Source organism: Pithys albifrons, chromosome 1, assembly GCF_047495875.1.
Source record: "Pithys albifrons albifrons isolate INPA30051 chromosome 1, PitAlb_v1, whole genome shotgun sequence".
Lineage (NCBI taxonomy): Eukaryota > Metazoa > Chordata > Aves > Passeriformes > Thamnophilidae > Pithys > Pithys albifrons.
Genome location: NC_092458.1, coordinates 7,505,076 through 7,522,378, shown reverse-complemented (window position 1 = coordinate 7,522,378; position 17,303 = coordinate 7,505,076). Strand labels below are relative to the sequence as shown.

Here is a 17,303-nt window from a genome sequence, read left to right as displayed (position 1 = left end):
GTAGTTCTAAATACCAGAACATGGAAGGTGAACAAGGCTCTTGGCAGACTGCAAAAACTTAACACCTCCAGTTTAAAAAAGGAAAAAATCATCATCATAAAACTGTGTGCAGAAGGTGTTCAGCTTTGAAAACAAATTACAATGTACAAAATACACTTTATACATTGCAATTCTGCCTGTCATTTTCAGGTCCTAATTATAAATCCTTGCAGAGGGGTCCATTTCAGAATACAAGGTACTTACCTTGGCTTCCACCGTGGTGATCTGGATCTAGATCTTGTCATCTTCCCTCACGTGTTTATGAGTTTCTTGAGGCTGTAAAAATGATATAATTCACTAGTCTGATTGCAAATTGCAATAGGAACAGTTTTTTTTAACAAGTGTAGTATCAGATGCTTCAAAGTTGGGGTGAGGTATATTTTTAGAGTATTTTACTTTAAAAGTAGGTCACTAAGGCCCATATTAAGGCAAGTACCTTTTTCTTCCTAATTGCTTATCTTAGAACAAAGCTTTTTTCTGCATAAATATTTGAATATTGGATTATTGTTCCATTTTGCTATTTATCCTGCTTTTAAATGCTAACAAACTCACAAGCAAGATGCAGCAACTGAAAAAAACATTGTATTTGTTAGTAAGTGTTGAATGCTGTAGATGAGAGGAGAAACAGACAACTCTGAAAATCAAGTTTATGAAAAAAAAGGTTCTGCATCAAGTTATATTCTGAATTCCATATGTATTGAACTTCAAATTCGTAATATACACCAATATTTTTACTTGTTTACAGATCTCTTGTAAGCCTTGACTGCTCCATCAAATATTAACTGCTAGATCATCACATACTTCATCCAAATAAAAGCACACACAAAAGATCACTTTTCATTTCTGTACTTCACCTGCTAATAACCTACTACCTGGACACACATTTAAATATACAACAGATGCACTATGACAATGTACTGCCCTGACTCCTGAAAGTAGCTCTGGGCATCCCTTCTCACAAAAGCTACTGAAGGAGGAGAAAAATATCAGTGCAATCTACCCTTTCAGCTCTTCTTTGCAAAGAGATACCAGGAACTTGGAAAGTATATACAAACTCGACAGTGAGGTGACTGGGGGATGGGAATGAAGTGATTATTTGTCATTTAGCAAACACAAAGGATTAAAGCAAAGTGAAATTACTGGCTAACTGGTTAAAAACTGGAATTTGGACAACATAGCCATGCCTACAGTTTCTAATTGCCACAAGTTGCTGTAAAGGCCAGAAATAAAAATAGATACAAAAGGAGGCCCATCAACAGCTCTAAAATTAAGGAACAACCAATCACCTGAAACTGAAAGAATACACCCAGGTCAATGTACTCTGTACCTGCTCTGGTATTTTCTGTCATTATTTGCTCAGACACTCATGGAGACAGAACTACCTTGAGCTGGCCAAGTATGGCCTTCTGATACTCCCAGTGCTCAAATAATTTCTTTAACTAGATCTTTTACCTGGAAAACTGAAAATGAAAGGGGAGAAAACCCAGCATGCTTTAAAGCACTACCTGAAGTAGTGTGCACCTGCAGGACTGAGCCAGTACCTCACTCCCACTGCCCCAAATCTCACTAGCCAGTCAAATAAAATATCACTTCTTGCTTTATTTGATTTTTTTGGTATGAACAGCTCATGGCTGAAACAGTAACATCTAAAGAGAAGAATGTACAGCATACTTCTGACATCTACCCCACAGGTGGATGTTAGACAAGCCATCTCCTCTATTTCAGAGCAATTCTAGAAACTGCTCATTAAGTTGCACACAGCAAATAGCTCAGTACTATTGCTGAGAGAAAAACCACCTCAATTTATTTTTTTTAAATCCCCCAAACTCTCCTGTTCACCCTGAGAGTATTTGTTCCACAGTGAAAAAACACAAAGTTGTGAGTGTTGCAAGAGACACTGAAGCTAAAATATCCAATCCCAAAGTACCCCAAGGACAAAACACAGAATTTGTTCCCTGAACTCTCAAATATGAAGTTTTCATTGCCTTTTAGATCCTAAAGGATATATCTGAGAACTGCATAGCATGAATTAACTTCATGGCCTTTGCTTACTTGAACATCATGCTACTCCAATTCTGGTATTCATTAAATATTACTTTTCAAAAAGTAACACTGTGACCAAAATACTTGTCTAACACATTTGAAAACGTGGTGTGTGTCCTTCTAAGATTCACTACTACCCTCTCTTCTGGTAAGCTTTAAAAAGTGACAGTGTTTTATGTACTGATCCAATTCCTTCTTTGTATCTCCCCTTCAGTTCTGAACTTAATTCTTCATTTTCAAGTGAGCATGTAAATACCAAAAAGACAAAAGCTCCATTAAACCCCACCCAACTATTGGTACAGAACTTGATCTGCCAGACTGATCAAGGTAGAAACTGTACACACATAACAAGCAATTCAGATATTTCACAGACTATTCTGAGTTGGAAGGGACCCACAATTCCTTATTCTTTCGAGACTGGCTAAACAATTGTACCAAAAAGCGTGAGAAGAACTGTGACAGCATGTCCTAGATCTTGCCTTAGGATAAGGAAGACTGCTGTAATTTCCAATGAAGACACTCCTTCTGCTGAGTGGAAAGAAGTGTTCATTTGTTTCAATGCACCTCCTCAAAAATGACCCACGCAATCAGATTTCCTCACAGAGGAAGCACCACATGAATGCAGCAGATATTCAACGCTAATCAAGACTCCCTGTGTAACACCAGAATCACAGATTAGTCTCTACAGAATTCATAAACCTGTTGCTAAATACAGGTTTAAATCATCTCAACTAGACCAGCAATATGGCTCCATACCAAAACAAGCTTTCTGTAGGATGGTATCAGGTAGCAAGCCTGTCTACAGCAGAATTACTTGAATCGAGTGAAGACCCTACAGTTTCTGAGTCAGCATCCAGGTGCTTCTGAAAAGCCAGGTCATGCTGGAGCAGGGGTGCCCTGAATTTCTCCAAGACCTTCAGCTGTACTTTGTGAGATGCTGTCACTGTGAAAACTTGAAGAGCTAAGAAGGGTTTCTAGGTTCATAGTGCTGCTTGTGTTTGTTGTGTTACAACAATAAGTGACTCATTGGAGCAGCTATCAGTACTTGTGTTAGATAGTTATTAAATATTAATGGCAATCCCACCTTTTATTTTCTTTCCCTTGACTGTTGGAATTGAAATCAGACAACTTCCCTCTCAGGACAAATGGCCTCAAGCTGCTGCCAGCTCTCCTTTGATTCCACCCTTGAGAGATCAGTGTTTTGACAAGCACAAAATTCTTGTAGTATCTATCTCCTACAAACCTGAAAGGAGTATCTTGAGACAAGGAACTCAAACCCACGCAGAAACTTTACGGGATGTGCCAACTTGAACACATGTTCTTTCAGAAAAGCTATAAATTTTTAATAACATGCTCTCCTGAACAGAACTATCTTCAACCTCCTTGACTTTCTCCAGCAGAAACACAAGAAATCACAAGTGACTGAAGGACTGCAGTCATGTAGCTGGACAGAGGGGAACTGGAATTCTTCCTAATGCAAAGAGCCCCATATCAGACAAGCTCCAAACAGCTAAAATGCTGCAGGTACAGCACGCACTGAGTAGAAACAGTTAACTCTCCTGTAAAGAGACTTATCAATGTGTGGACTGCTTCACATGCCTTTTGGTGCCCTCCATTATTTAGAACCAACCATGGTAGAAACTATTTAGGACACACAGAGGGCAGATCAACACTAACAGTGCTCATCACCAGAGAGCTGCTCCTCAATGCCATTTCATCCACAGTGAAGGGAGATGTCATTCCTCATCCCCTTGTGAGGAATTGCCCAACCACCACTGCCTTGTGAACCTTTTAAAGGAGAGGACTAAACAAGCCTCTGACAGGCTGGGTCACTCAGACAGCAGGAAGACAGATACTGACTTGCTGTAAAAACTACCCACCTCACTATTCTCACTTTGCCCAAATAGGTAAGGAGCAGCTCCAAACTTTCCACTGACTGTCTTCTAGGCAGGGACCAATGGAAGCTGCAAGGGACACACCAAAGTCTGTATTGCTGCAGTGTCTGTCAAGAAAGAAGAAGTAGGAATTGAGACTCTTAATACCAGGACAACCAAGTATTTGACAGAAATACCATCAAACTAAAACTCCGGCTGCAATCCAGACTTAAAAAAAAAAAGGAAAGATCTTGAAGTCTGCACTACAGAAAGTCATTCACACCACCATTAAGTGAAAAGTATAGAACTGTCAACTTCTCTAGTAGGTAGGTTAAAACGGCTGATTCAAAGGCTGTCCCACGCAGTGCCCACTCCAGACACTGTTCAAATAGAACACAAGTCTGACATGTTCTTGCCTATTCAGCTTCCAGGCAAAACTTATTATTTCCAACAGTGAATGTCCAGGAAAGAGTAGTAAACCAGAGAAATACCCCCCAGCAAATCAATGTTTCTCAACTTGCAACAGGACTCTTTTAGTCAATGCTTCCTAGACCGGCTTCAGCACCATCCCCACAAGCAGAGGTTTCCATTGCTGTGCTAGGCCATTCATACACCCATTTCTCCATCAGCTTTCTACTAAACACCTCTGACCTCAAAACCACAGCTCCCAAATGACACCTGCACTCACCAATCCCAGCCTTGCAGGGGCTGGAGAAAGGATGTCACAAACTGAGCAGTACAAGCCTGGCCGGTGCTCCAGCATTGCTGCCCCAGCAGCAGAGAGGTGCCTGGAGCCAAGTTACAGCTCTGCCAGCACACAGAGGTGACTCCCAAATCAAGGCACATCACCTCAGGGAAGGACATATGTGACAGGTTTGAGAACTATGAGCTAGAATAGCTGTTTAAGTCAAGGACATACTCAGCTGGGGCAAATGAAACTCAGGTGAGGGATTTCTAAACCATTCCCTCTTTTAGACAAGTAACAGATCAAAGCAAATGACCAAGATCCAAATTTCCATCCTCAGTTCTCTCATGGCTCTCCAATATTCAACAACTGCTCTTTTCAATTAGAGATCCCTTCTCCTGGACTTTTATCACTTTCAGAGCACCTTCTGTATCCCCACGGTTATGTTTTGAATCTCCACAGTATTTTGTAGCAGGTCTGGTAGCACCACTCCCAGGCCACTGCAGTCTCACAGCCTAAATCCTCACCACCACCACCACCACCACCACCAGGGAGACGATCCTTTTTTTACCACTTTCACTTTTCCTTTTTCGTGCCACGCTATATTTAACAAATTTCCAGATCTGGTCCACAGCATCTCCCCAGACAGCTGGGAATGGTGTGCAGCAATGGCAGGAGGCAGCACCACACTCCTGCTGAATGTGTCACTCCCCAAGGAACAGAGCGAGCACCAACACTCCAGTTTGTCGGCTGAGAGACTTGGCCTACCCGGCACCAGAAGTGTCCCTCCAACCTACCCAAACCACAACCACTGTGCCTTTAGAACTTGTCCTCCTTCTCAGCTTTATTGGTTTTCTTTGGCACAAGCTGGGGAAAGCAAGCTTTATACAGGTTGTACCCCAATGCCAAGGATTGTTAACAGACCATCAGGCCCCACATAAGTGAGGTAACAGCAGAGGCAGCACATGGGGATCACTGTCCCCTGCTTGCTACTCAAAATAGGTAAGAGATATAAAAGTTATTGTCCCCCCTTACACCTACAGCAGGATGAAGATCTACTACAGAAAGTACAGGCCTAGCTCAAGCATACAGAATTTCTTAATGGACCACTAAAAAAATTTTAAGTAATTCCCTGAAATACCTAGAAAGTATTCCCCTGTGCCTACATATCTGAGCAAAAGAATAAAAATAACTAAGTAAGTGTAGTGAGCATGTAACTTCTCAGTGTGTTCTCATTTAAAACCAACCCATTTAATGACACTAATTAGTAGGCGATGCCTCACCTTTGCAGAAAAACAGATTACAATGCCAGCTTGGAAAGACTGAGCAGGATAAATCTGTACCACATGAGGTATTTAACTCTCAAACTGGGGGGTTCTTTTACACAAAGAAAGCACAACACAAATATATTAGTGAGCCATTTCTATAATGCATTGAATTAGAAGCCTTTAACACCTGTCCACTACAGAGTGTCAAATGTCACAGCACCATCCCAGCCACTTCTGCCTACCAGAAAGGGCACAGCAGAAGCATGTCATAGTCCCAGAGACAAACCACCACAACTTCCTGCCTACCAAAAGCTCTGCAACACATACAAACCACAAGGAAAACCTTTTCTTTTTCACCTGAGGTCACAAAACCACCAAAAAACCAAAATAAGACCCTTATTTATTCAGAATCAACAAAGCCACACAGCAGCATTGCCAGGAGGCTGGGAAGCCCAGGCTGCCTTCCCCAGTCCCACAGAGGAATGCATCCTTGCTGGAAGGCTCCCCGCACGTTTCCTCCCTTCCCTGCAGACAGCGAGTGCCTGCTGCCACCTGAGAGGAAAAGCAAACCCAACTCTGTGCAACCACATCGCTCACCAGCTTGCTGCAACACCAACCCAGCTCCTGGTACCTCCTTGTGAACACCCACAAAGCCAAGACTGCACCCAAATCAAGCCCATCTCATCCCAGCGCAGGCAGATGGAGAGTTGGTTTGATCGCTCTTACAAAAGCAGTGGCAGAAATACCAGTTATTTTGCTGAAGGCAGATGTGGAGGAGTGCATGGACACTCAAGACAGCTGTTTATCAGGATAACAGGGTGTGCCTCTAAAGGAAGTGAATTAACTTCAGTTCCCCTCATCAACACCAATATTAAGAGGAAAAAAAAGGGGGAAAATCCTCATGGCTTCTGATTAGTCTTTCAGAGGATAAATATGAAAACAAGGGGAAAACTTTAGTCATCTATGTTCTCTGGCCCTCTCTGCCCAGCCTTGTGTCAGGCTGCCACAACATCCGTCACCAGAGATTCTTCCATGCCTTTTGCATATTTCTTCCCCTCCCTTCCTGGCATCACTTTCCATACCATCCTCCAGCCATCCACACCCAGTAAGACTTTCAAGAAAGATTCACTTTTCCTTGAGGCCCACAAACACACAAGGTAAGCAGGTAATTAAAATTTCCCAGCAATTTGAGCAACCTTTGTTTTAAACCCTTGTAACTGAGGAACCTAAACTGTATTTATAAGTGACTTGAGGCATTTAAGAAAGGCAGTAAAAATCAGGTGTTGCTGTCCTGGATGGAGCTGAGCCAAGCGAGTAGACTGCTATCACTGATTCCTCATGAGACATCACTGCACCCTCAGATCTCCATGAATAATTGGGCATAATCAACAAAATCAGTCAAAAAAGTATCAAAGAACCCACAGATTTGGCAAAGTCCACACTAAGTCATCTTGCTTTGGGTTGACTCAATCCTGGAAATACATTAAGCTAACCCAAAGACGTGCTGAAGTGGAGATACAACTGCTACACGAAACCTGTACCGTTTGATGTCTTTATAACGACTTTATTAACTGGTCTAAATCCGCCTGTGACAACACATACTGGGAACAGGCACTGCCGGTATTTGTGCCTTGCTCACCTCTGAGGTGTCCTTACAGCCACAGCGAGCCGTGACCTGTGCTCTGCGGCGCTGCCGGCCGGGAGGGTCACACCGCCCGGCTGTTCTGGAACAGTCCCGACACGGGGGCACGGCCGCCAGACCCACGGCGACTGTGGCCCCTGCCCTACGCTTTGTTCCTGGCGCTGCCACCCTCGCTGCCGGCTGGGCTGCTCCGCACCGCGGCGGGGACACGCCGTGTGTGAGCGGGGGGCGCGGCCCGGACCCGGCGGCCCCGGCAGAGCCCAGCGGGGCGCAGCGCAATCCCCGCGGCCTCCAGCGCCGCCGCCAGCACCGCGCGGGGGGCGAGGGCGGCACCTCCCCCGGCCCGCACCGCCTCCCCGGGCCGGGCCCTCGGTGGGCGCCAGAGCCCCGCGTACCCCGGCCCGGCGCAGCCCCCGGGGCCGGCTCGGCCCGCCCTGTCCCCACAGAGCCCCCCGGGGCCGGGCCGGGCGCGCAGGCGGCGCTGGCAGGGACAATGCTCGCGGCCACCACGGCCCGGCTCCCCCTGCCCGCCACACCAGGGCCCGCCGCCGACCCGCACTCACCGCCTGCGGGGCCGCTCCCGCCGCTGCTGCGGCCGCCGCTCCGCCCCGAGCAGGTGCCCGGCGAGCAGGCGGGGCGGATCCCGGCGGCCCCACGGCCGCGACTGCTCCGCTCGGGCGCGGCGCAGAGAAAGGGCGGGTGGGGGGCGGGCGGCCCGGAAGGGGCGGTGCGGGCGGGGCCGGGCGGTGGCGGCTCCTGCACCGCCCCGCGACCGCCCCTCTCGGGCCAGAGCTGGCCTCGGACCCTCCCGGGCCCGGCACGGCTGGTGGTACAGCTGGTGGTGCTCGGGACCGACGCTGGGCAGATCTGCCCCGGCCGCAGCGCAGAGAGGACGGGCAGCTCCGGTACTTCCAGCAGTGCTGAGCGACGAGCAGCCCCTCGGCTGGAACGCCCCGCGGAAGTCGGAGCCCACCCGTGATACCGCCAGCCAGGGGGACAGCCCTGTCATGGAATCATAGAATCGATTGGGTTGGAAAAGACCTCCGAGATCATCAAGTCCAACCCTTGGTCCAACTCCAGTCCGTTTACCAGATCATGGCACACGGTGCCATATCCAATCTCAGTTTTAAAGCCCCAGGGATGGTGAATCCACCTTTCTGGGCAGGCCATTCCAATGCCTGATTACTATCTCTGGAAAGAATTTTTTCCTGATATCCAACTTTAATTGTCCTGGGGGCATCAGGCACAGCATCACCAGCCGCGTGAGGGAGGGGATTGCCCCGCTCTGCTCTGCACTGGGGCAGCCCCATCTTCAATATTATTGTGTGGAGGTTTGGGCACTACAATATAAGAAAGGTATTAAGCTATTGGAGAGTGTCCAAAGGAGGGCCATGAGGATGGTGAAGGGCCTTGAGGGGAACCGTATGAGAAGCAGCTGAGGGCACTTGGTCTGTTCAGCTGGAGAAGAGGAGACTGAGGGGAGACCTCACTGCAGTTACAACTTCCTTGTGAGGGGAAAGGAGGGGCAGGCACTGATCTCTTCTCTGTGGTGTCCAGTGACACAATCCGAGGGAATGGCCTGAAGTTGTGTGAGGGAAAGTTTAGGCTGGATATTAGAATAAGGTTCTTGACCCAGAGGGTGGTTGGGCACTGCAACAGGCTCACCAGGGAAGGGGTCACAGCACAAAGCCTGAGTTCATGAAACATTTGAACAACACTCTCGGGCACATGGTGTGACTCTTGGGGATGGTCCAGTGCAGGGTTGAGAATGACACTCTGTGATCCTTGTGGGTCCCTTCCAGCTCGGGATGTCCTGTGATGCTGTGACACTTCCCAGTGCCCCTCGGCAGAGTGACGGCCGGCTCCTCACAGGGCAGGGGTGCGGGAGCAGAGCAGGGATGCGGGACAGGGCAGGCCTGAAGCCGCTGTGTTTCCAGCAAGACACTGTGGGCCTGGCTCTTCTGCCAGTCTTGCCTGCACTGTAGCAGATCAGGCAGGAAAGGCTGGACTGAAGCTTCCCCAGAGCTGGATGGGCTCAGCTCCACAGCTGAACCCACCACAAGTGAAGCAGCCATGGCCCCCTGCTCCTGGGCTGATGCTGTGAGGGAGGGTCATGAGGCATCCGTGGTGCCCTCCGAGGCTCTGTGCAAGTTCCTGGAGTTCCTATCAGAGCGTCCACTGCAGGATGGCCGTGCTCTCCTTCCCTGTGAGATCGGATTCATTCCCTCGATTGCCAGTCCTGATAGCCAGCAGGCACAACAGGTTTGGCATGAGTGAGTTTTTCCTTCAGGATCTGTAAGGGCAGGAGTGCAGACTGACACATACTGAAGTGCTTTCGAAACAGAGTATCTTTGTATGGCAGAAAACCTCCAGCAAATAGATTTAAAGATCAGGCAAAACCACATATAAAAGGAGATACTGAGGCTATTTCATTACATTGGCATACAAGGCTGTTGGTCAAAGACTGTGAATACTACTTTGGTGCATTGTCAGATCAACTCATAAATATAAGTTTGTTTCAGCTCAGATGCAGGCATACACTTTTGTTTTAGCCCAAGCATGGAACTGATGTTGATTTTGCATTTTTTCGGGAGCTGCAGGAAGATGGGTGATACCTGATACAGTATCATTACAGGGCACAGGCAGGAGATACCTGATCTGGTGTAAAGTTAGCCTGTCAACATTTTTTTTTTAAGACCAAAAAAGAGGCAGTGTCAGCACTCTGTTTTACACACCTTGACATTTTTGATCAAGCTCAGAGCCATAGTGCTACATTTACTCTGTCATCAAACTGTGGTGTAATAGGGTGAAGTTACATTCACTGAATAGAAAGTGGAGGGGAAGGGTTGCTTACTCTTGGCTGCATAATTAGTCCTCTTCAAAGTGATGGTCTCAACATTCCCAATGCCAGCGAGGGCTGCTGATTTTGGCTATCCTTTGGACTTTTAGCTACTTACATGTTCCTGCCCCCTTTTATAGGACTGACCTTTTAGCAGAGCATTATCTTCAGTTCTGTCTCCTCAACTCTGGCCCCGTTGCTGTAGGTGGGATCCCTCATCACAGCTATAAGTCTGATTGCTGTCCTTGTCCACGGGATCCTGCTCGGTTCCTTGTGGACTAGCTCAAACACAAGGAACCCCATGCAATTTCTGTATAAAATAATTTCCTGCATTCACAAAACCACTTAGAAATTCTCATAGGAAAAGCATATAGAAGTATAAGATTATTTTAAAATTTAGTTGTAGTGTTTTCCCAATTAAAAGGGACCACAAAAGGTGTACTGAACTGTAGGGCACAGACATACAGCGTAAAGCTGCACTAAACAACACTTGCTTTCTCTTTGCCCCGTTGGGATTTTTGTTATTAGACACTCGGGATGAGAACTGGGCTCAGTGAGCTTTAGACTGAGATAGGAGATTGAAGAGACAGATGCTGTTAATCTGCACATTCCCAAAGAAACCTGGTCTAGACTGGGGGGCTCAGCCACATAACACAGTACCAGCTGGACACACCTCTCATGACACATGGGGTAATCACTGTATAGCAGCCACACTTTCACTCTCAAGATTCAGAAAGTCAAACTAACAGTAAAAAAGATCTAGTTTTATTCCCAGCTTCAGCTGGTGTAGTGGTTTGTCTGATCTATGCGCATAGGGGGGGCCACTGCTGCCCTGAAAATCGAAGCAAAAGCTGGTCCAAAGCACTAAAGGCAGACAAGCAACCTCTATGTGCACAGGATAAACTTCTACATTACATAAATGAAGTTAGCAAATTTCATTATTAACCTATTTACTTGAAGTTGCCTCAGATGGTCTTGATCCAACATACTTTTATTCTGATGGATAACAGGATGGATACTATCCTGATGGATATTAAGTACACAAGGATATCAGTGGTTGGGACCATGTAGTTTAAGAAAACAAAAACTTAAGCACACTTTGCAAGTTAAATTAATATTCAAATCAGTGCCTGTTAGTAGCTCCACAGCATCATTATTGCCATTTCTCCAAATTGTGAAGGGTATTCTATTGCACAAGACTTGGCAATTACTGCTTATTAAGACTAATTATTTTAATCTATTTCCATGTTTTATTTCTAATTAAGTGTCATTAGAATAGAGAATCACTTTCATATTCCTTTAATGTTTAATTTAGTAAACATTCCCTTTGGAAAGAGCATGGCTGTGGTTTGCATGCTAAATACTTGGAAATAATAATGGAGGTTACCTAAAATTCAAAGGCAAGAACTAGATCCTGCACATCTGTTCTTTCAAAGAGGCATGTCATTTCCAACAAAAAATGTTACTGTTTGTACTGAACTTTGCTGAACCATATTATGCCAATTGGAAAAAAAAAAGAAAGTGGAAACAAAGCATTTCCTTGATGGCTGGCAAGGTCAGGTACAGCAGCAGGCAGAGCGAGGGAGCCCAAGCTGTGCTGGGGAGCATTGCCTGGGCTTTCCCACTCTGCCAGGGCTGACCACCTCAGCAGCTGCTGCTGAACACCAGCTCTCCACTGAGGTGGACCAGAAAATTAAATTAAAAGCTCCTTGTAGGGAGTGGGTTAGCTTGGTTATCACACACAATTCATTTTGGTGTCTGCAGACAGCCCATAGATAGTGATACTTAAAAGGGAACAGTCGTGTTGGAGGAGTGAGAGGGTCTGATGAAGTCAACTCCCTCAAGGGCACCATCCACCATCAAGAACCGCTGTCCAAGGGTAATCATCATTTTACCAGCCAACCTCTCATAATATCTAAAGAGATATATTTCTTTTGTACTTCACTGTCTTGTTTTGCTGCCTGATCAGATTTGCATGGCTTCATTAACTTGAAACTCTGCTTTTGGAGGAGTCTCACATTTATGCTTACTTATTCTGCCCTACTCCTTAGCTCAATCAGGCATTATTTTTATCAAAACACTTTCACCAAACCACAAAGTGTGTCTCCTGTTTGAAATAAGAGAAAGCTGCCTAATTCTTTGCAGGCACCCTACTCATTTGCTTCTTCTAAAGATAATAAAAAAATATTTCTATTGTCCAGTGGAACAAAATTAGCTAAACCTCTAAGTTCCCAGCAAAGGAGCATCAGCTCCTTTTTTATAGAAAATGAGATATTGGTGTTCAGGTCAATTCCTGAAGTCACTTGTCAAAGTAACTTCAAATCTGTAAGGCAAGAATTTGTTACAGAATAAAGCAACCCCCCCAACACCCCCAGTCAGTTTTAAGAACTCTAACAGCTTTCTTGGGAACTGTGTTATTTTTTTCAGTCTAGGCTGAAAGCAACAGACAATGACTTTCTCCGTAACTGAGGAAATAAGTCCTACATTATGTAGCCTTGAAACTTAAGGAAAACTGAAGAGTAATTATTTAATTAAAGCCCAAAGGAATGTGAGAGGATGACTGACTGCATGACTTGGGTCTGATAGTATCACCACATTACTCTTCAAGGAGAGTCTCCGGGCGAGCCTGCATTCTCATGATGTAACGATGCCCCTATGTTTTATTTATAAGGTTATCCCGGCTTTCCTGTAACAACTCGTGGAAATGTGCTGTTGCTGGGAGGCGTCCGGCCCGTGTAAGCTTGGGAGGGTTTTGGCAATATACCAGTGAAAACAATCTCAGTGTATGAATTAACACCAACGTGTGACATAAACACAGTAACCGGATTTTAAAAAGCAAAGGCTTTGAGCTTATCACCCAAGAGGCTACAGCAGATGAATTTGGGGAGGAAGACATAGGCACAAAAAGGCTGCAATTTTTTGCCTATGCAAGAGCCAATTCTTGGCAAGGTGACAGCAGGAGAAATTGCAGTGAAATGACAGGATAAGAAGTTTGAGGAGAGGCAAAATTTCAAAATGTTCAGCTCAAGACATTGTGGGCATGACTGATATTGATTTGCCTTAAGGACTTCAGTAGTAAATATGTAGTAATAAAAACATGCAAATTATCTTAGCATTCTTCACTGACTGTGACCTTCACCCACTCATCAGCTCATTTATTTGCTAAAGTCACCAGCAGTTTCATTTGCTACAGGACACTTTCTGCCCTAAAAACTAACGCTGGCCCAAGAACATCAGCATAAATTAACCTTGTAAAAATGTAGGTTAGAAATACAAACACTGCTTGCCAAAATGGAGGAACTTTTGGCCCAGTCTTCAGTTGGGAAAGTTTCAGCTGTGTCTGACCAGGATTATATTCCTTGCCCATGCCAGTGGGGCCTCACTGCTCTCTCTGACACACTACTGCATGTGCTCAGTCTCCCTGTTTCTCTGCTACCAGTGGTGTGGACAGTCTTTGAAACAGAGAGAACAAACCTATTCCAGCAGAATTTGTATTCCCTTAAATTTGTGTATTTGAACTGATAAGAGGTTTAAGAAAAGAAAAAAAGGACAGAGTAAAAACTGTTCTTAGATTGAGACCTTCTACCAGGAAAATGAGGCACAACTTCGTAGAATTTATGGGCATAAACCCCCACAGCTCTGCTTATTTAAGGTGCTAATAATATTTCAGATAATGCTGCTATATGTATTTTAAAAGAGAGAAGCTACTCTGAAAAGAGATGTGTGATCATGTTAATATGGTGTTACAGAGACTGTCCTGATCCTGCTTACTGTGCTGCTCACATACTGAATTTGGTGAGAGGAGCTGTTATTTCTAGGAAGAAAAAAAAAGTGGAAATACTGACAGGGTGATTTCCCTGATTCTGAACATCTTTCACACCATTAATTCTTTTTTCCAGTTACACAATTTTACATTCTTGGGTTCCTTCCTGTACCATGCCAATCACCTACAACTGCAATTGACATCAACTTATTCCTTCTAGGCAGAGCAAGAAGATCTAGGGGATAATGCAAAGCTGCTGTTTTGAGGTATTCATGCAACTACTTAAAAAACTTAATTCTTAGAGCAAGGACTTAATAGAGCACACAGCACATTGCTTACCTTTTCCTTCTATTTGCTGGATCTCTCCTGCATCATAGTTGTTTTTCCTCTGAAGATTATTAAGGCTTGATTTCAGCAAGGATATGCATCTATTTTTGTAAAGCTCCCAAGTGAACACGACACTCCTTCCAGAACATTTATTTTGATCCTGAAAATTGCAGGCCTCAGGTAATCATCAAACGCACGAGTTTAAAGACATTACTACCTCAGTCTTGAATCATTAGAAATGCTACAAAACATACACAAGCTGGAGAACAAACAAGGCAAGTGGGAAGAAAACAAGTGTCTGAAATTATTCTGGTAGTCAGGTAACCATTTTCTTACACTTTATGTAATTATTTTAAAAGCTTAAACAGCCTTTCAGTGTTTCTGCCTGCAGTTTTAAGGGCTTTTACACATCACATGTTGTTGCTTCAACAGACACATTAAATTGGCTGACAGAGTGACCAGTATCACCTACTCTTCAGCTGCAGGAGATCACAGGCATAAGATAAATGATGGGCTAAAAAAGCAGGGAAGAGATGAACTTTGTGCCTCACAGTGTTCTGGACTGGTATTATTGCCACTAACAGCAATAATGAAAACGCATCTGAATATTTTAAATTTTCTGTTATTTTTAAGGATACGTATTCTGGAGAGATTGAATGAATTTAAAACTTGTTTTTCTTAGGATGAAGAAGAAAATACAGAGAAAATTGCATTCAGTCATAACATACATTGTATTTTCTAGATTTCAGCAGAGTGACCCATCAGTAATACGCTTTTCAGAGCTTAGTATTGATACTGAAAACTGACATCCCCAAAAGTCAGGGAACTGCCATTTAGGCATATTTGTGCACACATACAGAGGGGCAGCTTAGGTGACCCACCACTCTCCATGCTGTTTTTGGGGGCAACCAACAGCTTGAACAACATAGTCCTGAAATGAAAGTGAACTAAGAGACTTTTCCAGTTTCTGCTTTGTTCTTTAATAGGAAGGGAGGGGAGAGGACTGAGGAAGAAGTCACTAGAGCAGGGAAAGGAGCAGTTTAACCCCACTGATTCATTTATGCTGCTGTAGGAGTAAGGATGTGCAGGATACAGACCAGGCTTAGAGCAAACAAGATACAAATCTCGCAGAGTTACTACTCTTCAGCTCTTGAATATTGAACTACTTACATACATTTTAATACAGAGGAGGGACCACAGTTTAAACCTCTATGGGAAGGATATCTCCTTCTAGGGTTTCCAGGCTGCCAAGCAGCACTGAAGCCCAGAGGTGTTTTGGGACTCCAGGCTTCTCCAGCCTGGGATGATCCTCACCCTGCCAATCAGAGTAACAGTCAGTGCTCATTTTGTGGCTTTCTCCACACATCTATTGTAAAATTACAAGAGAGAGGACAATTCCCTTACTTTTAGCCCTCCATCACTAGATGAAAATGCAGCTTGGGAGTCCAGATCCAATTCTCCCTGATGCAATTTTATTTGGAAAATCACTCACTGGGGAGACAAGTTCCGCTCAGGACCTTTGCTGGGACCCCAGACAAGCTTTGGGTACCATTTTCCAGGGCAACAGCATGGAAAGTGCTGAACCTAATCAGAGAGCTACTGTGATGCCCAATTACCCCACAGGTATTATTTATTTATGTATTAGAAACTTACTAATAGTTACATAAAATTGCAGAAGGACAGTAGCAGTGTCTGATTCATCTTTATCCATAGTTTTGTTTTTCAGATCACTTTATACAAGCAAACAAAAAAAAATAATCTATCCAAGCCTTTACAAAAAAACTATTCAAGGATCAACACTTGACTCTTTTTCTTACTACTTCTCACAGCTTGATTCTCAAATGCTTTACAGCAGAAAAGCTCCTACCAAAGTCTTGTGTGAATCAGTAGTAATTCCTCACCACAGTTTCAAGACCAGTGACTAATTAAAAGTAAAGCTCATTGCAGTCTTGAATCACAGCAGCAAACACTGGTATGGTATTGCTGTGAAGAGGTTAGATCACCAAAAGCAAAAAGAAGCAATTTAACCCCTCAGTTAACAGGACTTGCTCCAGATATTCAGCCAAATCTATAAAGTTACATTTGAAAGCAAATACAAACACCCAGTATCTTTCTTCACAAATTCTTACTTATTTTGCTTCCTCTGATCTTAGTAAATAATTGAGTGGACAAGTAACATGAATGATTCAAGGGTCAGTACAAATGACATGAACTGTCACCATGGAAAGTATTAATATACTTCATAATAAAAGTACGTACTCTCATTTTCAATTTTGACTGAAGTGATGATTTAAACAAAATATATTTTAAAAATTTTCCCCCAGCATTTCACTAAAAATCTAACAGCAGTTTAGAGATGGCCTCTTTCTAAGCAGAAGTGTGTGCATGTAACTTGAAAAGAAATTCAGTGTTTATGTCATGGGTACCCTTACAGAACAGCTCTTGCACACTAAAAAGAACAGTGTCTGCTGGCCACAGCTCCCAGGTTTTTTTTTCCTTATTTTCTTTGCCAGAGCAGAGGCTGTGGCTGCAAACTGGCCTGTATACTGTCACTAGCACCCTGGATGCCACAGTTTGGAAGCCCTCACCTTAAGGCTCTTCTGCCGTCAGCCTTCATTTCCTCAGTGTATTGGCAAGACCTCAGAAAGAAAATGAGTATATGACAATGGGAACAATGGTGAAATATTTCGAGGTTCTGACAACCACTCCTTCATTCAGTATTCCACTCTCCTTCAGGAAACACCTCAGAACAAATTAACATACATGTGTTTTTAAATGAGTCATATTTTGCTGGAAATGAAAAGCACTAAGAAACAACTCAGA

General features: G+C 44.3%; 1 protein-coding gene across 4 annotated transcripts in view; it reads right to left on the bottom strand.

The window, feature by feature from the left end:
• BCLAF3 (BCLAF1 and THRAP3 family member 3) overlaps positions 1 to 8,228 on the bottom strand; it is a 39,157-nt gene extending 30,929 nt beyond the window's left edge. For all 4 annotated transcript variants that reach the window (XM_071553514.1, XM_071553422.1, XM_071553606.1 and 1 more), the window contains exons 1-2: positions 8,115 to 8,228; positions 244 to 315 (exon numbers count right to left, since the gene is read on the bottom strand). In XM_071553514.1, the coding sequence (XP_071409615.1) occupies positions 244 to 284 (41 nt within the window). In that variant the 5' untranslated portion in view covers positions 285 to 315; positions 8,115 to 8,228. The remainder of the gene's footprint in view (positions 1 to 243; positions 316 to 8,114) is intronic.
• Positions 8,229 to 17,303: the final 9,075 nt, after the last annotated feature.